The 24,698-nt window shown below is 42.4% G+C and overlaps 1 protein-coding gene across 2 annotated transcripts in view; it reads right to left on the bottom strand.

Moving 5' to 3' along the window:
* AP3S2 (adaptor related protein complex 3 subunit sigma 2) overlaps positions 1-24,698 on the bottom strand; it is a 48,290-nt gene that overhangs the window by 6,353 nt on the left and 17,239 nt on the right. The window contains exon 4 of one of the 2 annotated variants that reach the window (XM_014842574.3): positions 24,616-24,687. The exons of the other annotated variant lie outside the window; for it this stretch is intronic. Within the exon in view, the coding sequence (XP_014698060.1) occupies positions 24,616-24,687 (72 nt within the window). The remainder of the gene's footprint in view (positions 1-24,615; positions 24,688-24,698) is intronic. 2 annotated transcript variants of the gene reach the window in all.

Raw genomic sequence — 24,698 nt, 5'->3', positions numbered from 1 at the left:
AGAAAGACTGGTGGTGAGCACGGAGTCTACTTGATGGTAGGACTAAGACTAAAATGGGATTAAAGGGACAACAGAAAGTCAGTGCTGTGTGCTTTGACAAGGTAGAAAAGCTGCAGCTGGCAACAAGGAGGAAAAGGGAGGAAGAAGGTGGGAGGTAGAATAAGAACACCGAGTTCCTCATCCGCCATAACTGAGAGCCGATGGATAGCATCTAAAACCAACAACTCACGGAATAAAGACACAGTTATTAGGACTTACATTGTGACTTTTGTGCCAACGTCCAAGCCCACAATCATCTGCCACAAGCAATACTTCGAGAGCCACCAAACTTCTGACTTAAGACCAAAGAGCTCTTTCCTGCTGACTGGAGTTCTATGTCAACTTTTCTTGCATAAAATTCTCCCATAAAGCATCCTCTGCGATCTCCAGCTTCTCTAAGGTACAGGGAGAACTCAGACTCCTGTGAAGCAGGAAGCACAGAATCATTCTAGAAGTTTAGGCTCCCTCCACCTCTAGTCTTCTATAGTATCTTGCCCAAACCTGATTCAATTTCATTTTCTTTTTTTCAGTAAACTTGCCTTTCCAAAGTATTCACAGAACAGTTCTCTTTTCTCACTCATGGTATATTATTAATTAAGTTACACAATTATAATACCAGTAACAACAGGTCTGAACACATCGCAACTGACCTTCGGTCAGCATAGTCACTCATGTGGTGTCAATGAGCAAAGGATGAGCAACTAGGGATCAGCTTACCAGCTGCCATGTCAAGCTGACAAGTCAGCAAAGACTCTTCCACTGAACATGAAGTAGACCATGGAAGATGCATATCATTTTCCCAATGGAGACAGAGGGTACCTGAGAAAGCTGGAGGTTGGGCAGCCAAGAATCAATACTAAACTCATGTACCTAAAATACTAGAGACACAGTCAGATCACAAAGAATGGTTTTGTTAAATGACAGGAGTTGCCTGATGGACTGATCTTGAGGATGCAGCAGAAATGTAGGTAAATACCTTAGAGAACACTGAGAGTTAAAGTACCAAACCGCCAAATGGAGGTGGGGGAAAGGAAATCTGAGTCATGTTGGTGCCAATAAAAACCACGAGAACAGAAGAAAGCAAAGACGTAAAGGTCCTCAAGAGCCCTAAACCCAGCCTAAGACAGCGTGCAATGAACAAATATGAATTATCAAGTAATGATAATTCACAGCTTTCTGCTAGGTCAGCAACCATCTAAAATAATGAAATAGCAAAATTCATTCAGCAGTGTTTGTTAAAAGAGTTCAAACAAAAGTGTTACTGATTTCTTAGCTCCTGGCAAATCTAATGGTGATTTGACCCAGGAATGATCACAACCAGGAAGAGTTTCATTTGAACATAAGAATTAAGATAACGCCAATAAACCTAAAGGTTATCTCGATGTAAGAAGGAGGAAACTGAGAAAATACTTTGCGTGATGAATCTGAAATCTCAACAGGGAAACGGCTGGGTGTAAATCAATGCTTTTCAAGACCAGGATACATATATTTATGGCCACACTTTAAAGAATGAAAGTTGGTGTTTATAATTTTGTGCTATTTAAATTTTTCTTTTAAAACCCCTCAAAACAGTCAAAAGTAGGAATGATTACCTAAAGCAAAACACCTATTCCTCTGAAGGCAACCTAACCTGCTAGCAAGCCTCTATTCTTTCCTCTCAACACCTCTGGACATCTGTCTTCCTTTCCTTTTCTTTCTTAGGAAGCTGTCACATCGTCCTCCCTCCCAGGAAGGTACTTGCTTGTATACCTGGATCCACTGGGCATCCAGTCTGGCCCCACTATTCTTTTCTGTCCATATAAGTTAACTGACACCCTTCAAATCTCATTCCCTGAGGCTGTATGAATGTCCTGATCAGGATGGGGACCTGTACGTTTGTGCCCTGGGCTGCCCCAGGTAGTTTCTCCCTGACCCAGTGTACTAACAGACGAACAGCAACAACAAATCTGGTGCACGCTGAGGATTCAACAGGGCTGAGGTACAGCTCCGGGACTCCTGGAAGGCGGGACTCTCCTGTTCTGAAGAGCTTGAATCAGGGGTTTGGTGCCAAGAAAAGCTTTGGCAGCAAGCCCACTGTGAAAATGCACAGAAAGGGAAAAATAATACTGGGAAGCATGAGGGGCGAGTTAAACGACTGTCTAGGCTGCTCGGACTTCCTGATGGAGAGAAAGCACTGCTCCACGTTGGAACAAGGGCTTGTAGTGCGGCCGATGCTCCTGGGATGTGTTAATCCTCATCCTCACTACCTTCTACCGTGCTCCATGCTGATCCTGGGGAGCAGTTCTGTAAACTCGGAGACATCCTTCCAGGACTCGAGGTGCTGAATACCCAAGGCTTGGGGGGAGCAAACTCAAGAAAGGCTAAGAGCCCTCTAGGCGGAGACACTCCCCTCTTCTCAGTGATACTTCTGAGCCCGGTACGCACTTCCACTGAGGTACTTCGTTCAGTGCACTGTCATATCTTCTGTCTCCTCTCCTCGACTGTGATTTTCCTTGAGGCAGGTTCTATGTCATATTCATCCCTGGGTCCCCAGTGCCGAGCACTGTGCTTGGTAACAGCCATACTTCATAAATGCAGGCTGAAGGGATGAGAGAGGCTCATCTGGTTCAAAAGTCTTCACTGTGAGGAGCCACAGGCCTTTCGAGGCAGCCCAGCTTCCCATTCGGGTACTGAGAAATATGCTCCACTGCCTGGGACATGGCCTGAGTTAGCCTCTGCAGAGAAAGTGGGTTAAAATGAGGTGGCCAGTCAGGATTGATAGAGTCTAAGTGGGAAAATAAAAGCGTCACTTCAAGGATGGAGGTGCTCCTGAGGGACACAGCTCTGGAATCGATGGAGACGGAGACAACTCGGTTCCCACAATCCTATCCAAGGACAGAGGAGTCCGGGATCCTCAAGAGTTCCATCCTAGGTTATGTTTCTCACTGAAGCCAAAAAGTTCTGAATCCAGTCCCCGGTCAACAGAGACCATCACGAAAAGCAAAGTGATCTGGAGCCTGAAGATAACAAACAAGACATGACAAGACATATAGTCTCCAGACCATAGACTGGCCGTGTTCCAAAAGTTTATTTTTAAACATTAAATGTACAGCATATTTCTCTATAGACATAAGTAAGGTTCTCCTACTAGCAGCTCAAGAAAGCTGACTTAAATCCATGATGCCATCTAGAATGTGGTACCATCTCTTGCAGCTATAGCTAAGTACCATAAATAATCCTGCAGTGAAATGCAGTTCTACACCGGGATGGCAGGAGCACATCTAGCGGACGTCCATGGGCAGAGAGGGTACGTAAGACCTTCTGAGACACGAGTGGCACACTAATCGCACCACACCCCAAGCTCTATCACATCCCTAGAAACCTCTAGCCTGGATCGATCCCTCCCCAGGTGTTTTGCTTTGGGGGACAATAGGCTGTTGCACCACCAAAGACAAGGGCTCAGACGCCCACTGCCTTCTCATACTCCCACATCTTTCTTAGAACAACTGGATGACCACAGAAGACAATCAAACACGGATCAAATACAAAAGAGCATGGTCACAGCTCCTACACCGGAACACGAGGATGCCAACATTGCAACACTCAAGTTTTAAAAAGGAATTGTTAGATAAGAGACCTCGTTTACCTTACAAAAAACTAAATGCTATTAACTTTTTCTTCCCCTTCTTGGCTTGGTTGGTTTCATTAATTCCCAGGAAAGGCCTCCAGAGTGCAAAGAGGGAAGAGATTCTGGGTAGGTGGGGTGCGCATCATCTTCTTGTCCATGCTAGAGGGCGTGGTGGCTCTTAATAGGCCAAGGGTAGGTGGACACTAAGCAGACTCGGCACGGACAGGGGAGGAGAAAATCATTTGAATCATCTTGGCCCAGAGTCAGTGTCTAGTTTCCAAATTATTTATTTTAGAAAGAAATGAAAAGCGGAAGAAGGCATAGAAACGCCTTCCAGAAACCTGGTGAAATGTGCCTTCTTCTCTCTTATCCCGACTTTCACTGGAAAGTCCGATGTTTTCTCAGTGTTTTAAGACATGGTAAGGATGGCCTGTCCTCACTCCCTGTGGCATGCCTTCATCTCACATGTCTACAAATGAACACAGGGTCACTGGATTCAACAACTGTTGGTTCAGTGTCTAAGTACATAGAACTGCAATGAACAATACGGAGACACAATGAAACACCAGTTCCACTGGGAAGCTGACTTTCTAGCCAGGGAGACAAAACGACGCATGGAAGAGTCAAACATGAAAACACCAGTCATCTGTCTTAATGGAAACCCTCCGTGTGTACACACTCCCATGACTTCTAAAACAGAGTATTCTGAACATAACTTAGCTGTTTCCTTGGCACTCGTTGCTAATGTCGATTAAGGAATCCCTCTATGCTGAGACACCCTCGGGGACTCTCAGTGGCACAGGGTTGCTTGTTCCCAAGCAGCTCTGCCGAAGTAAAGAAAGCAGGCAAAGAAAGCAACCTGCTTTGTAGACGTTTCTTTTTCTCCTTTCCTTGCTATTAGTGTCTCCTGAACCACTTTTATGACCTTCCTCAGTCTTCAGACAGGACATTTCCAAGGTTTTCCCCAGATGTCTTCTTGCCATGAAATTGCAAAAGACGTGATCCCTAGCCCTTGATTTGCTTTCTTTCTCTTTCACTCATATGACCATACATTCTTTCAATGGAAACAATGACTCTAGTGGAATCTCACTTTATATGAGGTTTAAGTTCCAAAGTCACCAAGTAAGACATAAACCATACATTGCTGAAAATTCTTTTTTTTAAAAAAAAAAAAAGACTTTTTTTCCTTTTTTTCCCAAAGCCCCCTGGTACACAGTTGTGTATTTTTAGTTGTGGGTCCTTCTAGTTGTGGCATGTGGGATGCCACCTCAGCATGGCTTGATGAGTGGTGCCATGTCTGTGCCCAGGATTTGAACGGGTGAGAAACCCTGGGCCACCGAAGTGGAATGTGTGAACTTAACCACTCAGCCTCAGGGCCAGCCCCGCTGAAAATTCTTTAAATCACCCATGCAGTCCAACCCGGCTTGTTTTTCCTCCACTGATGGAACTGATCACTCATTTTCTCCAGTTGAGCACTAGACGAAGGGGCTGGCTTGTTTAGGGAGCACAGAGACTGAAAATCTGTGTTGTATCTTTAAGGAGTAAAATCACAGTAAGGACCGAAAGATGCTTATGAGAGCACAGGCACGCGGTAGAGGCAGAGAAAGGCCAAGTCAAATCTTCCACCTCATGCTCACTCCAGGCATGCAGTGGAGTGCCTGTCCACGCTTTCTCTTTGCCCAACGGTTAGAGCTGAACCCATATAAGCTAAATATGTGTCTGTGAGTCCCCACTACACACGAGATAATGTGTTAGGTTCAAGGAATTCACTCATTTTCACCAAAAGAATGTGACCTGTTACAATGTCTATTTTCAAATATGCTTAACATCATAGAATGTTCAGAGCTGGAAGGAGGAAATGAAGATAAGATGTGGACCCTGTCCTCAAAGGGCTTAGAATCAAGTAAAGAAGATAAAACATGTACGGAATTACCTACAATAAAAGGAAGACCTTGATAAGTACCATGACCAAGCACAAAAAGCCATGGAAGTTCAGAGAAGGGCGGGCCTTACACTAACTGGTGTATGGGGAAGGCATCCAGAAAGAGGGAAGGGCAAATCGCCCAGCAACTCATTAACGACTGTTCATGCTCATCTAACAATAATTCTTCTTCTTTAATACAAGTGTCGCTCACTCTCCAGCTTCATCTTATGCTCTTTCAATGTGTATAGTTGACTGGAGCAAAGTATACTCATGGCATGTTATTCTGTCCTTTTTTAAAAAAAGAATTCCTATTATGACTCAGTTCTCTGTGAAGTAATTTTTTAAAAACGTTCCAGCAGGACTTTTTCTTTCTTGTCTACTGTTTCACCCTCTCTCATTTGCTGCCTGTCTGCAATCCTGGTCCCAGATGCTAAGCACAGCACTAGGTAAAGAAAACGACTGTGTCCTTGTCCTCTTGAATTCTATCTTCTCTCTGGCTGGTTATCTACTAACAAAACACGACCCAAATATGTCTCTTTCCACAAGGAGAATACTAAAGCAGGAGAGAACACGAAGGGCAGGGCAGCAGCGTGGAGAGTGGAGGCCCTGGAATCAGAGTCCAGAGTCTGAGTTCCGTCTCTGCCACTCACTAGTTGTGTGGCTGGAGAACCAGAGGCGTCCTAGCTCTACACCTCAGTTTCTTCCTATAGAAAATGTGGAGAACGAGACTTCTTACCTGACATGCCTAGTCTAAGGATAACAGAAGATGATGCAGGAAATAAATGAGACACTGTAATGAAAGCCCTTAACTATTATGAGCCTGATGCTTAAGTAAGTACTTAATGAGTACTAATTAATGTAGGAATTACAGTCAAAGTCATCTTGTCCAACCTCCTTCCCAATGCAGGAATTTATGCTCTGGCTGCTGAGACAGAATAGATGCTTCAGCCCCGTGAAGGGAGCTCACTGCTGTTCCTAAGCTGCCCAGTCTACTGTGGAGCAGCAGTAATCGTCACAAAGTTCTTCACTGTGTTGAGCCACAATGCGCATGGAACTGTTTCCATCCCCTGGCCCTATACGCGTCCCCTGGGGAAGTAAGGAATAAGTCCCTGCCCTCTACCCTGAGAGTCCATCCCTCTTCCTAATCTGACCAAAGGGCAAGCAGTTAGGTAAGTGAAGCACGATTTATTTGACGATCAAGAAAAAATTCCATGGGGCCAACCCCATGGCCAAGTGGTTAAGTGCGCAAGTTCCGCTTCAGCAGCCAAGGGTTTTGCCAGTTCGGATCCTGGGCGCAGACATGGCACCGCCCGTCAGGCCATGCTGAGGCAGCATCCCACATGCCACAACTAGAAGGACCCACAACTAAAAACATACACAACTATGTACTGGAGGGATTTGGGGAGAAAAAGAAAAAATAAAATCTTGAAAAAAAGAGAAAAATTTCCAAAAGCCATGCCTGGACCCACAAACATGCTTCTGAGATGATCTCCATCCCCACAGTTTCTGTTCCTTCTAAAGTGCTGCTCCTGGCATGGCCCTGGGCCCTGCTCCACCCACTCTAGCCCTCTGCATGCTGGGTCAAAACTTACAAAGCTAGAACATCCTTCAAGACAAGTGACACAAACAGCTCAGTCTTGCTGCAGCACAAAGCTCAAAGCAGGAAATGGCAAGAGGTGAGGCCAGAGATGCAGCAGGCTGGGAGAGATCTCGGAGGTCTTCATAAATGATGTTAACAGGCCTTAGCACCATTCTTTAGGCAGCGGTCCTCAACTTTTTTCTACAATCACAAGAATTCACTGGCATCACACACTTCCCTCGATCACTCGGTGTCATCAGGCATTCATAAGGGTTTGGAGGAAGGCAGGGGAAGGAGTGAAGCAGGTTCTCCTTCTCCTTACGAATTACTGCTATGGGGAATAGAGAGCCACTGAATAATTCCAACAGGGGAGGTGCACAGTCAAAAACATTCTCAATATGTCATTAGAAGGGTGTATCAAAGATAGATTAAAGGGGATAATACTGGAGGCAGAGAGAACAGTAGGGAAAAAAGTAAATATCAAGACAAAATCACCATTTATTGAGGTAAGCAATTATTTACTAACTCAAACCCTCAAAATAACGATGAATGGTGGATGGTACAGTATTTCATTAAAGCTAAGACTCCATGGATTATAAAACACACTACCATTTTATGTTCCACTAAAAAAGAACAATGTTGCTAATTAAACAATGTAATGCCACTGATTGTAAGACAAATCTTGACTTGAGATGTTAAAATCTCAAGCATTACCAAAAAAAAGGAATCTGAGAATTGATGAAATATGGTATCACCCCTGTGCAATGACTGGAGAAACAGAGGCACAAAGATGTCTTTAAGAGGCTGCCTACAGGACGGTGTCAAGATGGTGGTACAGGCAGACTCTGAACTCACCTCCTCCCATGGACATAATAAATTTAAATGCAGGAGGAAAGGAGTAAAAGAGTGGAGCTTTTAGCAAGAGGTTAAAACTAAAGAGACCATCAATTCAATACAGATTGCTAAGTACATAGGTTATTATACATGAACCTCATGGCAATCAAAAACCAGAAACCTATAATAAATATACAAAAACATTAAGAGAAAGGAACCCAATCATAATACTAAAGAACACCATCAAACCACAAGAGAAGAGAGCAAGAGAAGGAGAAAGGAACAGAGAAGAACTACTAAAAACCCAGAAAAAAAGTAACAAATTGGCAATAAGTACATTCTTATCAATAGCTACTTTAAATGTCAATTGACTAAATGCTCCAATCAAAAGGCAGACAGTGGCTGATTGGATAAAAAAAACAAGATCCATATATATGCCACATACAAGAGACACACTTCAGACCTAAAGACACTCACAAACTGAAAGTGAAGGGAAGGAGAAGCTGGGATAGCAATACTAATACCGAACAAAACAGATTTTAAAACAAAAACTGTAACAAGAGACAAAGAAGGGCACTACATAATGATAAAGGGAACAACCCAACAAGAAGATATAACACTTGTAAATATCTATGCACCCAACATAGGAGCACCTAAATATATAAAGCAATTACTAACAAACCTAAGAGGAGAAATAGACAGTAACACAATAATAGTAGGGGACTGTAACACTCCACTTACACCGATGGACAGATCATGTAAACAGAAGATCAATAAGGAAACATTGGCCTTAAATGACACATTAGACCAGAGGGACTCAGTACATATATACAGAGCATTCCACTCAAAAACTATAGAATACACATTCTTTTCAAATGCATGTGGAACATTCTCCAGGATAGATCACCTATTAGGCCACAAAAGTAGTTTCAATACATTTAAGAAGACTGAAATAATACCAAGCATCTTTTGTGACCACAGTGGTATGAAACCAAAAATCAACTACAGGAAGAAAATTGGAAAAGTCACACAAATGTGGAGATTAAACAAAATGCTCCTGAACAACGATTGGGTCAACAAAGAAATCAAAGGAGAAATCAAAAAATACCTGGAGACAAACAAAAATAAGATATGCCAAAATTTATGAGATACAGCAAAAGCACTTCTAAGAAGGAAGTTTATAGCAATACAGATCTACCTCAACAAACAAGAGAAATCTCAAATAAAGAATCTAACAGTGCACCTTAAGGAACTGGAAAAAGAAGAACAAACAAAGCCCAAAATCAACAGAAGGAAGGAAATAATAAAAATCAGAACAGGAATAAATGAAACAGCAACTAAAAAAAAATAGAAAAAAATCAATGGAACTAAGGGCTGGTTCTTGGAAAAGATAAACAAAATTGACAAACCTTTAGCTAGACTTACCAAGAAAAAAATAGAGAGAAAGCTCAAATAAATAAAATCAGAAATGAAGAGGACAAATTACAACAGACACCTCAGAAATACAAAAGATTATAAGAGAATACCATGAAAAGCTATACGTCAACAAATTGGATAATCTAGAAGAAATGGATAAATTCTTAGAATCATACAACCTTCCAAAACCGGATCAAGAGAAATAGAGAATCTGAATAGACCAATCACCAGTAAGGAGACTGAAACACTAATCAAAAACCTCCTCCAAAATAAAAGTCCAGGACCACATGGCTTTCCTGGTGAACTCCACCAATCATTCAAAGAAGACTTAATCCCTATCCTTCTTAAACTCTTCCAAAAGTTGAAGAGGAGGGGAAGCTTCCTCATTCTACAAAGCCAACATTACCCTGATACCAAAACCAGACAAGGACAACACAAAAAAAGAAAATTTCAGGGCAATATCGCTGATGAACATCAATGCTAAAGTCCTCAACAAAATACTAGAAAATCGAACAACAATACATTAAAAAGACCATACACCATGATCAAGTGGGATTTATTCCAGGTACGCAGGGATGGTTCAACATCCGCGAATCAACCAACATGATACACCACGTTAACAAAATGAAAAACAAAAATCACGCGATCATTTCAATAGATTCAGAGAAAGCATTTGACAAGACACAGCATCCACTTATAATAAAAACTCTGAATAAAATGGATATAGAAGGAAAGTACCTCAATACAATAAAGGCCACATATGACAAACCCACAGCTAATATCATTCTCAATGGAGAAAAACTGAAAACTATTCCTCTAAGAACAGGAACCAGACAAGGATGTCCACTTTTACCACTCTTATTTAACATAGTATTGGAAGTCCTAGCCAGAGCAATCAGGCAAGAAAAAGAAATAAAAGGAATCCAAAATGGAAAGGAAGAAGTGAAACCATCACTATTGCAGATGACATGATTTTATATATAGAAAACCGTAAAAAATCCAGCAAAAGACTTTTAGAAATAGTATTTGAATATAGTAAAGTTGCAGGATACAAAATCAACATACAAAAATCAGTTGCATTCTACCCACTGACAACAAAGTAGCAGAAAGAGAAATTAAGAATACAATCTCCTTTACAATTGCCACAAAAAGAATAAAACATCTAGGAATAAACTTAACCAAATAGGTGAAAGACCTGTTCACTGAAAACTATAAAATGTTGAAAGAAATTAAAGACACAAAGAAATGGAAAGATACTGTGTGCTCTGGGACTAGAAGAATTAACTTAGGTAAAATGTCCATACTTCCTAAAGCAATCTAGATTCAGTGCAATCTCTATCAAAGTTCCAATGACATTTTTCACAGAAATAGAACAAAGAATCCTAAAATTTATATGGAACAACAAAAGACCCCGAATAGCCAAAGGAATCGAGAAAAAAGAACAAAGCTGGAGGTATCACACCCCCTGATTTCAAAATATACTACAAAGCTAGAGTAATCAAAACAGCATAGTACTGGCACAGAAACAGACTACACAGACCAATGGAACAGAATTGAGAGCCCAGAAATAAACCCACACATCTATGGACAGCTAAATTTTGACAAGGGAGCCAAGAACATACAATAGAGAAAGGAAAGTCTCTTCAATAAATGGTGTTAGGAAAACTGGACAGCCACAAGAATGAAAGTAGACCATTATCTTACACCATACACAAAAATCAACTCAAAATGGATTAAAGACTTGAATGTAAGACCTGAAACCATGAAACTTCTAGAAGAAAACATAGGCAGTATGCTCTTCAACAGTGGTCTAAGCAGCATATTTTCAAGTACCATGTCTGACCAGGCAAGGGAAACAATAGAAAAAATAAACAAATGGGACTACATCAAACTAAAAAGCTTCTGCCCAGCAAAGGAAACCATCAACAAAACGAAAAGACAACCTAACAACTGGGAGAAGATATTTGCAAACCATATATCTGCTAAGAGGTTAATATCCAAAATATATAAAGAACTCATACATCTCAACAAGAAAAACCTAACAACCCAAGTAAAAAATGGGCAAAAGATCTGAAGAGACATTTGTCCAAAAAAATATACAGATGGCCAATAGGCACCTGAAAAGATGTTCAATATCACTAATTATCAGGGAAATGCAAATCAAAACTACAAAACAAACACTCACATAGAGACAGAGATTGGATTGGTGGTTACCAGAGGGGAAGGGGGGAGGGAGGAGGGTGAAAGGCCTGATCAGGCACATGTGTGTGGTGATGGATGGTAATTATCAGTCTTTGGGTGGTAAACATCATGTAATCTACACAGAAATCGAAATATAATGATATACACTCAAAATTTATATAATGTTATAAACCAATGTTACCCCAATAAAAAAAAGAAAAGAAAGAGGCTGCCTAAGTCACCCAGTTAGAACCTGGTAAAGCCAGAAGCTCACAAAGCCACTGCAGGCAGACTCCCACTTGAAGAACACATGGCTCCTCCTGAGCCCGTCCAGCAGTTCTCTCCCAAAGGAGCAGACGCAAAGCTGCCTGAGTCCCACCGAGACCCACGAGCATGCTTAGGTCATCACCTTGAAAGTCAAGGTCTAACTAGAATCTACTTTTTTAAAATAGGCCTCTAGCTGCACTAATCGACATTCATCTGAAAAGTACTTTGAAAATTTTTTTTAAAACCCACACAGAATTAGAACACGTATGTATTACACATCCACCAATCAACTATTTGAGCGCCTGCACTGTTCAGACAACCAAGCAAGTACCACATGCTGACACTATTCCAGGACTTTACAGTCTGCTGGAAACAGTTAGGACTGAACACTTCAGAGCACGAGCAAGAAGACGAATAGCTTGGAGAGCCACACACTGGAGCTCAGAGAGACTTCCTCAAACGTAAAACTTGCGCTGGGCCCTGAGCCTGGAGAGGCTGCTAGAGGAAGCTGAGGGTAATTCAGGGTGGGAAGTGGGCTGGACAAAGGCAAAGAGGTGGGAATGGGTATGCATGGGTGGAAGACACATCAGATGGGCATGAGGGATCTGTGTCCCTGAGCAGAGAGAGCCTGAGAGCCGAGAGAGTCCATAATCCAGAGATCCTCGGAGGCCACAGGGAAGAACACAGACTGAAGGGAAAATGGCAGAAATGTGTTCTATGGGAGATGAGACCAGTGAGGGATGTCAGGGGAAGACTGTACAGAGCTGCAGTAGTCACCTAGAGCTGATCTGTAAGTTTCTTGGATTCAAGGAAGGGGAAGAGAAAAGAGAGAAGAAAAGAAAAGAGAGGTGGATCTAAAGAAAATATTGGAAGAAGTCGTACATATCCAGTAATCACTACGAAACAGAAAGTAAAGTAGGCGTCCCTGAGTCCAGGCCTGGGAGAACGATGGCACTGCTGACACAACTAGGAAAGTTCAGAAGAGAAGAGAACGGTGATGGTTAAGTGGGTGGCGGGCAGGTAGGAAAGGAGGTGGAGCAGGGAGGAGAACAGGAGCGGGCTGGCGCACACTAAGTTGGAAGTGGTGACAGGTCATCCAGATGGAAAGGTGCTGGACACTCCTGGAAACACAAGCTTTGAGCCTGGGTCAGAAGGACATGGAGATGTGTCGCCCATCTATGTCAAAGCAGATGAGCACTCAAAGGGGAATGCATAAAGAGAACGGCAGCAGGGTGCCAGGGACAGAGCTGTGGGGAATGTGCCATTTCTCTCCCTCTCTGGGTGGGAAAAGGAGCAGCAGCCTTAAAGCCCAAGGGTCAGCCTGGTGAGCAGGGACTCTTCCCCTCCTTCCCTGAAATTTCCATAACCAACATCAAATGTGACACCTACGCGGTAAAGTCAGGTATATGGATTCTGAAAATCTAAAGGGACACACTCATGGAGTACTTGGGCAAAAAAACCGGAAGTGCTCAGCGCCAGGCTGTGACAGGATGGCTTCCCTCAGTGCTACCAGCAGTTAAACTACAGAGAGGATGGGCCCGGGCAGCCCCGTGCTATCAGCTGCTGGAAACGTCTCCTGGTACAGACCTGGCTGACTTCAGAAACAGGTACAACAATCTGTTCTCTACAGAAGGTGAACCGTACTTCTTGACGTCATAAGCAGATACGGCCACAAGGATTTAACAAGGACCGACATGTCAATGTCGTGTACGGTCTTCACTAAGCTCACAGATCATCTGCTTTCAGACTCTCATCATGTGTCCTAAGGCCACTCTGGGCCATTACCCTTGCTGTGCACACCCTCCCATGGGCCTCCCAACGTGTGCTCCAGGAGTTAATCACAGCTCCCAGGCTAGGGGGAAGGCATCATTTGCAGACCATCTATCAGCTTCTCTGGTTTCAAGCTCAGCCTTGGCCTCTAAGCAGCTGAGAGTGATTTAAGTGTTTACTGTGCCACGCAATAAAGCTTGTCTAGAGAAAGGACTCTCTGTAGTCTCCAGTGCATGGGCCTAAAAGATGCTGGGTGGCAACAGGTAATTCAGGCCGATGGTATGACATTTCTGAAAAGTCAGTCCCCACACTTACCTTGCTCCCTCCCCTCCCCGGAGTCAGTGACTCTTATCAATTTCCTCGGGAACAAGGACCTACAGTGACCCATCCGATCCTCTTGCCCACCCCTAGCTCATCTCCTGCTACTTCCCACTTGTCCCACTTCTATCCAGCCATACTGGAATCACGGTCTTTGTACTTGTTCTTCCAGCTCCCTGGAATGTTCTTTTCCAGAGAGCCAAATATTTCTCACTTCTCTTATTTCCTTCAGGTTTCTGCTCAAACACCATCTTATCAGAGATGCTTTCCCTAACCACCTTACATAAAATCTGAAGCCACATCTCCCATCCCTTAGCCTGCTTTATTTTCTCCCCCGCACTTATCACCACCTAACATTTCATTTGTCTCCCCTGGTAGATATAAGATTCACAAAGACAGGAACGTTATATTAACTATTTCCCCAGCACCTGGAATAGTGGACGGATAAATGAATTCAACGATAATTGAGCAACCAGTATGTGCCAAGTATTGGCTAACATCTGGAAATGCAGTGGTGAACAAGACCGTCTGATCCTTACCTTAATAATATCGGGAGGGTGGGGGCGGGGGGGTGGTGGGTGGGAACCAACCAAACAATGAAATACTTACCAGGCACAGGTACTGCTGCAGGTGCTTTCGACATATTTAACGCTTACATCCACCACAGAAGCCAGGTGCTATCATGATTCCCTGTCCAGATCAATTCCTAAGGCACAAGTCCTAGTTTCTAAGTGGCAGAGCCAGGATGCAGCCCAGCCAGGAAGGCTCTGGAGTTTGTGCTCCTAACCCCGTGAATGAGCCACAGCAACATACTGTGTTAAATGCAACAGCAAAAGTAGCCGAGGGTGCTGGGGGAACAAGACAAGTGTACCTAGTTCAGTCAACTGGCAAGGACAGGAACGTCAGGAAGGTTCTTCGCAGACTAACTTCCTTGAAGGGTGAGGCCGAATGTCAGCCTGGAGCTGCAGGGGCTGCAGATGCAGCTTTGGATTTAACTGAGTTTGAAGGGCACTGAGTTCAGATGGTAATTTAGGTTTCACAGCAGACACATAAACTGAACTCATGGGATTCTATGAGATTTCCTAAGACAGTGTCTAAAAGCAAAGAGACGCGGACCATTTAAGAGGCAAGAAGTGCAAAAGCCCAGATGCAATGGTCAGAAAGATAGACAAAATACCAGGTGAGTGGAAACTAGGACCAAAGAATGGTTTAACAATAAGAAAGTGTGAAAACTGCTTGGTGAGAAGGGCACTGGGAAATGTCCACTGACTCAGAAATGCAGAGGACAAGGTTCTCCACAGTCGGGTCGCCATCTACTTCTCTCTGACTAATCGCTTGCAAACATCTTGAACTCTAACCCAGTGCTCTTCATCTAGGACGGTACCACTCCCACCCCAGTGGGCATCTGAAAATGTACCAGCCAGCAGCCCAACTGGCATTTAGTAGAGGAGGTCAAGGATGCAGGGATTGCTAAACACTAGTAATTCCATGAAAAACGGTCCTGCCCAAAATGCCACTAATGCCTCCACTGGCTGACCCTTTGTCCGAATCTCCAGTGGCTCTCATCCCTAACGTTCACACATTCCTCCCTGCTCCTCGCCACACCTTGAGCCTCTGTCTCCTAGAATTCTGGTTTTGGAAACAGAAATCAACAAATTCTTTAAATTGTTACATATCACATCTATCATAACATTCATGCTTTACAATTCTCAAATTGTGGTTTAGTGAAAAGAACATGGATTCTTTAAGTTTCAGGCACTTTAGCCTAAGCCTCAACTTCCTGATGTGTTACATAGGGATATCACTCCTTTATAAAAGATTACTGGGCATATGGTACCTAGCCTGGCACTTGGCAGCTACTCAATCAACATTCATTTCCCTTTCTGTGACTACCTCTCCCCTTGATGACTGCTCTACTCAAAATTTATACAGTCTTCATTGCTCTTCTACCTAAATTACTAGTGTTTTTCCCCAGCTATCTGACTTGGGGCCATCACACCTGTGGGGCTCGCCCAGCCTTGCCTATGTTGGCACACACACAGCCCAGGGCACCGCATTCGGTCAGGAGGCTGCCTCACATGCTTCCATATCTAGGACCCCAGACCCTCAGCCAAAGGCCGCAGATGGGCCACTATCTACCATGTCCACCTCCACTTCAGAGCCTAGCCTCAGAAACAGCCACATCTTCCAAGTCCCACTCTTTTTTCTCTACCTCTAATCAAATATCATTAAATAGAAGAGCTCAGGATTAGATACTATATTATTCCATATAAATAACTTATACATACTTTAGTTTTATGAAGTGCAATATGCAGATATACCATATATATTTGACTAAATGCAGTGTCTGTGATCACTTCTATAAAAAGTAGTGCTAGGGGCTGGCCTGGTGGCTCAGCGGTTAAGTTCACATGCTCTGCTTTGGCAGCCTGGGGTTCACCAGTTTGGATTCCAGGCGCAGATCCATGCACTGCTTATCCAGCCATACTATAGCAGGCGTTCCACATATAAAGTAGAGGAAGATGGGCATAGATGTTAGCTCAGGGCCAATCTTCCTCAGCAAAAAGAGGAGGATTGGCAGTGGATGTTAGCTCAGGGCTAATCTTCCTAAAAGAACAAGTAGTGCAAGATGACAGTGCCCTCATATAACACCATGCCTACTGAAAAATTACATTCAACTTATGGTACCTTTTCCAAAAATGTTGCTTACTCCAAGATCAAGGAATGTCTCTCTGTGACCCATCTTTCTAGTTGGACTATGAGCTTCTTGAGGATAGGGCATTTGTCTTTTCCATCGTTGTATCACATCTTGCACAGTCATTTTCATTAATAATTGTTAATTTATTAGAAATAATTTACCATAAATAAATTGTGGTTAGTCTAATAATCAGAGAAAAAAAGACAAAAACACTGTCAACAGACACTAGTACTTTTCCAAGATCAGAAAGCCAAGGTAAGGACATGATTTGAGGAACGTCTCTGTAAGGAGGGAGGTACCTGCCTCCCAGATATGGAGGCAATTATTCTGCTAGGCAATTTTAATTTCTTAAGTCATCTTAAACTTATTTGGTAAGTATTTAAGACATGAACACCACAAAATTCTGTTAGAGAAATTGAAAAGCTGCTACATGAGATGTCTTTTTCTAAGATTCAACCATGTTTCCTTCTTATAAGAGCATTCCTCTATTTTTCTATACCAAAATTTCTAGGATCCCACCTATAGTGATAAGAAGCAAATGTCAGCTTTTTCTCTAAGAAAATAAATGAAAAAACGGTAGTAGTCATTAGTAATACTCAAAGCTATTTCAGGTTCTCCCCATCCTGGCCACACAATAGGACTACATGTCCCTTGCCCCTTAGGTGTGGCCATGAGACTTGCTTTGACCTATGAAATGTGAGTGGAATGGGATGTCCCAGGTGGAAGGACATGCTGAGAAGGATTTCCATCAGCCTGGACCCGAGTGACTAGTGAGCAGAGACACCACAATGGCCACATGAATGAGTGAGAAATAAACCTTGTTGCTATAAGCTATTTCAATTTTGGAGTTATACATTACCTAGTCTACCTAGACTAATAAAAACATGAAGCCTGGCAAAAGGTTCTCAATGAAGGATCAAGAAATTCTGCTTTTTACCTCAGAGTAGGCCAATCCACTTCTGCATCATAAAGGATAATAGTAAAAACAGTAGAACTGAATCTCAATTCCAGCCTTTTAGGGCACCTACGCATCAGCAATGAAAGCGATATACAATTTGTTTTATCTGCAACACATGCAAGTAATACCATTGGTAATAAGCTTTGCTATTGACTACAATCCTGATGAACACTAGGTTTCATTGAAAAGGCCAGATAACAAACAGCTCTAAAGCTCACGTTTTGCTTTTTTGTGTACACTGTCATCCTAATGCCTTTAACCAGTAATAAGGAACAATTAAACAAACCAAAAAGGTTCTCTGTAATTTCGATTGGCCGGCAATCAATGATATTGTGCACACAGGCAGTGCAAAGTTCAAGTAAGGAAAGTAAGAGTGTGTACTATAGCAGAGAGTAAGTGTAGCTTGGCACAATCTTAGCTTTTCTTTCTTTTTTAAAAACAACGTATACCGATATTGGAAATTTAAGAAATCATTATTGCTAGTCTCTGTCAGTTGTCCTGAGAGAATAAGATAGTGGCCAATGAAAAATATTCTGCCACAAATTCTTACCTATCAAGCATTAGCATAGAAGGGCTCAAGATGCCATGGGACAAAAGGCAGACCTCAGCTCCCCTCATCTCTCTTAGGCATGTCCAGAAAGTGAAACAGACGTCACCAGGGACAGTGAGACAGGCCAACTAGCACCTTTCACAAGAACTAAAACTCAAACAGAATGTCTTATTCTTCTAGGCCAAAGCAGCTCGTCCTTCATCACTAAAAACACACAAAACATGTGTCCCTCACTCTTTCCTCCACTCCTGGAGACTAGCAATCAGGATACCTGCTTCAACGTCATGAGGGTGTGGACGGCGTTAATAAGCTCTGTTATCACAAGCTCTTTTCCCAGATGGGGCATTTAACAAGCACCATCCATTATTACTGTTTATGATCCTTTCATCTTAAGGCTCACTACTTCATTTCGATTTTGAGCCTCAGCATTTTCCCATTTCTGTACCCTATACTTAGCAGAGATTTTAAATTCTATACTATGAGGTTTCTCGGGCTCAGATTCACCCAAAAGCATATGTTCCAACTCTCCTGAGATAGCCCATTGCAGACTGAAATCTATAAAGAGGCTGGATAAATTCCCTTGACATACCCACTGAATTGTGATTCTGATGACCAAATCTTGAAAGCCCAACTGAATTCCAAATTTTGCTTTGCTGTTGAAATATTTGTAGAGCAGAATATTAGGCTAGTCACATGGTTTTCTTTGAACAAAACTCAATTCACCATAATTCACATCAATACCCAACTCAGTCATGATGCTGAGCTGTGTCTGGGGATTTCTGAAAGCAAAAGGGAACCACCTGCCCCAGGCAAGATAAGCTCCAAATGGCACAGTCTGGAGAGCAGGCGACTACCCCTGAGAGGAAACCAGACTGCTCCCAGAGAGGAAACCAAACTGCTCCAGCCGGCAGCAGTTTCAATCCTGAACAACTTTAGAGGCTAGAGACCTGAGAAGTCTTTAGTGACACTCACCTGAAGACTACCTCACTCAGTACAAGGCACCATGCCAGAGCAAGTGAGGGGGACGAGGGCAAACACAGAGATAAGGATGGTCTAACCAAGTTGGGAAAATACACTTACAGAAACTAAGGTACAGAAGGACAGAAACAGCACTATATATGGTCCACAGAGATCACGATAGGCCAGGGTGATGAGGACAAGCTTTAGGGTAGCAGGATTTGAGCTCAGATTGAATGACAAGGCTGGATTCAGTTATAAAAAGGTGTAAAAAGACAATTCAGGCAGAGGTTCTGAGCAGGAATTACAAAGTGACTAAGACTGGTCCACTCTGGCTGGAGCAGAAGGTATCTGGGAAGAAGTAATGGTAAGTAAGGCCACGACACAATGTGGACAATTGTGCACAGCCTTCAATGCCTGGCCAGGGGTCAAGGCTTGATAATGGCAGACCAAAACAGGTCTGTGGCCAAGGGAAGCCTACGGGGTGCTTTAGGAAAACAAATCTAATTCTAGTGTGCAGGATCAATAAGAAGGAAAAGAAAATAAGGTTAGAAAACCTGATAGACACAACTGAAATCAAGAGGTACCGTAACTAAAGACAGTGTTTGACTCAGTCAGAACTAGGATTAAAAAAAAATCTATATAAAGGACATTACTGGGACAAGTGAGGAAATTTAAATATGAACTATATATTGAATAACAGTATTTATTAATGTTAACTTTCCAAAATATGCTAATTATGTTTTGGTTTAATTGTGTCGTAATTAAGTATGTTAATTAGAAAATTATGCACAAAATATTATATAAGACAATGCCCCTGTTCTTAGGGGATGTCTGCTGAAGTATTTAGGAATGAAAGTTATGATGTCTGCAACTAACTCAAATGGTTCAGGAAGTAAATACCCATATAGAGTGATATAAAAGCAACTGTATCAAGTATTACTAATTGGTGACTCTAAGAACAAGATATAAGGATTCTACAGGAAGGAGAAACAGGTTTTAGTTATTGAGCAGGGAAGAGGGAGGGAAGGTTTTGAGTGTATCTGACAGAAAATGGTGGTAGCACCACTGGAAAAGGGAAGCTGGGGGAAGAAACAGTTTTCAGGAGGCACATGCTGAATCTGGCTGTAGACAAGAAGTGGCAAGAGGAAATAAGATGCTAGAATGAAATGAAGAAATGTCTTCAGGCAGTTGGAAATACAGGAACAGGACTCAGGCCATACATCAGGACTAGAAATTACCTAGATAGATAACAGTTTCAGCATGAGAAATGAATGAGATCTACAGTAGAAACACAGGAGGGAGAAGAGCAAGGAAAGAGATGCTTGACAACATAATTTAGTGATAGAAGGTGGGAAGAAAGTAAGAGTAAAACCAGGAGGGTTCTATGTGACAGAAACAAAAGTGGAAAAAGCATTAAGAAGGCAGTGCTCCACAGAATGACGAATAGCATCAAATACTGCAGAAACACTGGAGAAGGTGACAAGTGGCAAAGGGGATTACAAAATCATCAGTGAATTTTGGGTGGGAGTGAAAACCAGGCTAAAGGGCTCCAGAAAGGGAACAGAGGAAGTAGAAATGCAAGGCTGGGTGTAAATCACTCACTCATTGAAGTTTACCTTAAATGAAACGATGGAAATGGAACTATAGGTAAAAGGGGCAGTAGAAACACAGGAAGAGCTGTATTCTGTGAGAGACTGGGGCCATCTGGAGAGATCTGTAGTTACAGAAGAAGGAACAAACAAGGACCCTTCAGAGACGAGTTGAAGAAGTGCGATTGTGCTGTACGTTGGGGAAGCATAGGAAGAACACTTAGCTCCAGAAACGGAATGCAGCAAATCGTCCTTTAAGACAGGAAGAAAGGAAGAGAGAAGAAGTAAAGAGAGCAGAAGTGATAAAAAGAGTATTAACAGAAACAATTTAAGAAGCCGAAAAAGAAATCTCAAGATTAGAGATAAACAAACTGCCAGGGCAGCCAGAATCCAGTCCTGCCTGGTCCTTACAGAGGCCTGCTACTCCAGCCACACCTGCTCAGGGCAATGGGGCAGCTCTCTGTGACAACCTAACGCAGAGTGCAACGGTCTAGGGACTGATGGGAGTTCTGCCTTCAGGTGGAGAGATTCCTCAATTAAGAAGGAGGGAGCTCAAGGTGATATTCCTATTGTCTTATCACAGGTCCTTGGCCTGAGTAAAAAGACTATTTTCTACTGTCAGTCGGAGGTATGTCTGAACTAGTAACTGCTCTATGTGAGGGCAAAGCTAAGCTGGAAATCCCACTAAAAGAAAATCACCTGCTGCAAGGTACCTTCGGACATTCTAAAGGTGAGCAGAGTGAGATTCTGACTCCTTACATGGTCACTTTTCAAAAACCTCAGCAGATACAGAGAGTAATTTCCTGATGTCATGTGAACTAAAAATAAACAGTTTTATAAACTGTAAAAAAAATTTGCAGCGGCAGCAAAATATTTTATGGAACTTATTTGAAGATAAGACGTATGAGAAAGAACATTTTTATGGCCTTTTATTTCCTTTTAAAGCCATGCCCAATAAAATAGTTAGGACTGGAATTACTTTACTGCGTTAGCAGGTATCCTTACAAATATTTAAAAAACAGTACTAGAATGATAAGGAAAAAACATCATGATTACCTCAGGAAATGGAGAAAAAGGTTTTGATACATTTTAACACACTTTCCTGACTCAAAACTCCTGGACACTAGGAAAAGAAGGGAAGCAACTTCCTTAATCTGATAAAGAATATTTACCAAAAACCTACTATACTTCAAATATCATATATATAACAAATATTATACTTCATGGTGACCGGAAGAAAGCTTCCCTTTGAAATCAGGAACAAAATGAGATGCCCACCAGCACCACTTCTATTTTCATTACACTAGAATTCCTAGTCCACAAAGTAAAACAAGACAAAGACCTGAAAGGTACAAGGATTGGAGATGGGCAAAACGTTTAAAGACAAAATATCAGAATTAATAAGCGTTTAACTCAATATCTGGATTCAACATCAACAAACAGAAATAAAGTGATTTCCATATAGCAAAAATAAACAAAAAATGAATATTTAAAATATCATATACAGGGGCTGGCCCCGTGGCCGAGTGGTTAAGTTCGCGCGCTCTGCTGCAGGCGGCCCAGTGTTTCGTTGGTTCGAATCCTGGGCGCGGACATGGCACTGCTCATCAGACCACGCTGAGGCAGCGCCCCATATGCCACAACTAGAAGGACCCACGACGAAGAATATACAACTATGTACCGGGGGGCTTTGGGGAGAAAAAGTAAAAAAAAATAAAATCTTTAAAAAAAAAATAAAATAAAATAAAATAAAATATCATATACATAAAAAACAGGTATCTAGGAATAAATTTAATAAAAGGTATGCCTCTGTGGGGAAAACTACAAAAGTTCATTGAGAAACCTCAAAGAAGACATAAAGAAACAGATATACCATAATACAGATAAAACTCAATATTGTAAATTCTCCTCAAATGTTCTATAGATTCAGTGCAATTCCAATCAAAATCCCAACAGGTGTGTGTGTACGTGTGTGTGTACGTGTGTTTGTGTGTAACTTATAAACTAACTCTAAATTGTATATTCAAATGCGAAGGACCCAGGCTCAATTTCCCACAGGACCTGCAACTGCTTCCCCCGGGTGTACCATCCCACAGGCCCCAAAGTTTTCAGGTGTTGGGCAGCCAGCACTCCCAGACAACTTCTATAAACAGCTAGCACCCAGATACAGACTGCCTGGTGTCCACACAGTCTGTGTATCTCCTCACTGGTAAGGTTACTCCCACAGTTGCCTGATAAAAACAGAGGGCACTGGGAGAGGGGGGCGGTGTGGGGAGTCACTCCAGCAGAGACTGGCTCTAACACCCCTCTCTGTGAGGACAATGGGAGGATGGGAGACCTGTGCCTTCTCTTCCCTTGCTTAGGAATTTCCCCTTTTTCTAGGGGAAAGCCTATCCCTTAATCCATGCTTTGAGATGTGGATTCATGTCTGGCCTGGTAAGCAACAGGTGGCATCTGCAAAGGAATCCACTTTCAAACTAGGTGGTAAGCCCAAAAGTAACATCTTGTATTTCACAATAAAAAAAAAATTGTTTTAAAACATTAACAATAAGGTCTATAAAAGACGTTCTTTTATTCCCCCCATATTCTCAAGTCTCTTTAACCTTAACCTTTTCTCCACACTAGTACAGAAAGGAACTAGATTTGAACTATGGCTCTCCTTAACAGAAATTACAAGATAGCAGCACCTTCAACAACTGACAAGCCTCAAGCAATTCTAAGTGCTTGCAAAGAGGGGGCTAGGAGGTCTCTGAAATTTCTCAAATCCTTTCATATGAAAAGGCAGCATGACCCCTCAAAAGCACAGTGAGCTCCGGAAGCCTTGTGAGGCTGTCAGGGAGCCCCAAGTCTGGTATCAACAGAAGGAATGGGGTTCTGTGATTCTCCCTCATCAGGCTGCTCATGGAGCCACAGAGCCGAGCCAAATGTTGAGAGAGAAAACGTCACTCCTTTCCCACATCCAACCTTAAGAACGCGCTCACTGCATAGGGCCAGAAAGTGCCATCTGAGAGCCCTGAGAGAGTTAACTGAGACTGAAGATCCTATTGGGAAATGACAACAAAGTCCTCTAGATGGATCTAGACACCTACCTCATCATGATGAAAACAAATTAATAAAAGATCACGGTTTAACAATGAGTAGTAGTCTCCTAAAAATCATTCTCTCCCTCCAAGGGCCATGAATCACAGTGACAACGATCAGTTGAAGAAAAACCAGGATCAAGCAAACCTACAATGCACCAGCCTCCACCAGGGGATAGCTCTGGGTACAGCATGTGCCTAGCTGAACAAAACAAACGTGGCAGTTCCTATCCCCTTGCTGGCTGTCTCCCATGTTTAATTTGGCACAAGAGGACACAGGTCATGTCAGTTATGCTACTAACACAAATCTGAGAACAGGTACTTTAGAACATTTCAATTCTGCATCTGACAGCTGGCATCCCCACAGAGTATCACCTGACCTCAAACTATGTTATCGATGTCTTAGTCACTCTATTGCTCTTTAGGAAAAATATAAATTTTACTAGCTAAGTTAAAGCCCCTGCGCCATGATTATCCCAAAGCTTCACTGTCATTGGACTATGCCCAGGAAACTCATTTTATAATCAACATAAAATCAACTATTTATCTCAACTTTGGCCTGGTAGCCAGTCATTCTAGTGACATCATTGCCCTATACCAAGAAGTCTGTCTGTGAAAACATGAACCATGATATAGGCCCAGTAATAATCTTGTGTGTGTTAGAACTGGTAACAGATCTTAGCAAAATACCCCCAAAACTATTACACTCAAGTTATTAAATAAAACCGGTTCTAGGACTATCCCCAGAGTAAAAACATCCAAAGAAAGAACAGGAAAGCAGAGAGGTGGCTAGAGGTGTCCTATGCTCTTAGTTTTCTAGTAACCTGGTTTGGGAGAGAAGGTACCTTATCCATATGGAAGATCAAATCCAATTCACAAACATTTTCGAAACACTTATCCAAGGTCTCCACAAAAACCTAGGAAACAA

The sequence above is a fragment of the Equus asinus genome, chromosome 2 (assembly GCF_041296235.1).
Source record: "Equus asinus isolate D_3611 breed Donkey chromosome 2, EquAss-T2T_v2, whole genome shotgun sequence".
NCBI classification, from domain to species: domain Eukaryota; kingdom Metazoa; phylum Chordata; class Mammalia; order Perissodactyla; family Equidae; genus Equus; species Equus asinus.
The sequence above is the reverse complement of the archived record's forward strand: the minus strand, read 5'-3'. Positions and strand labels throughout refer to the sequence as shown.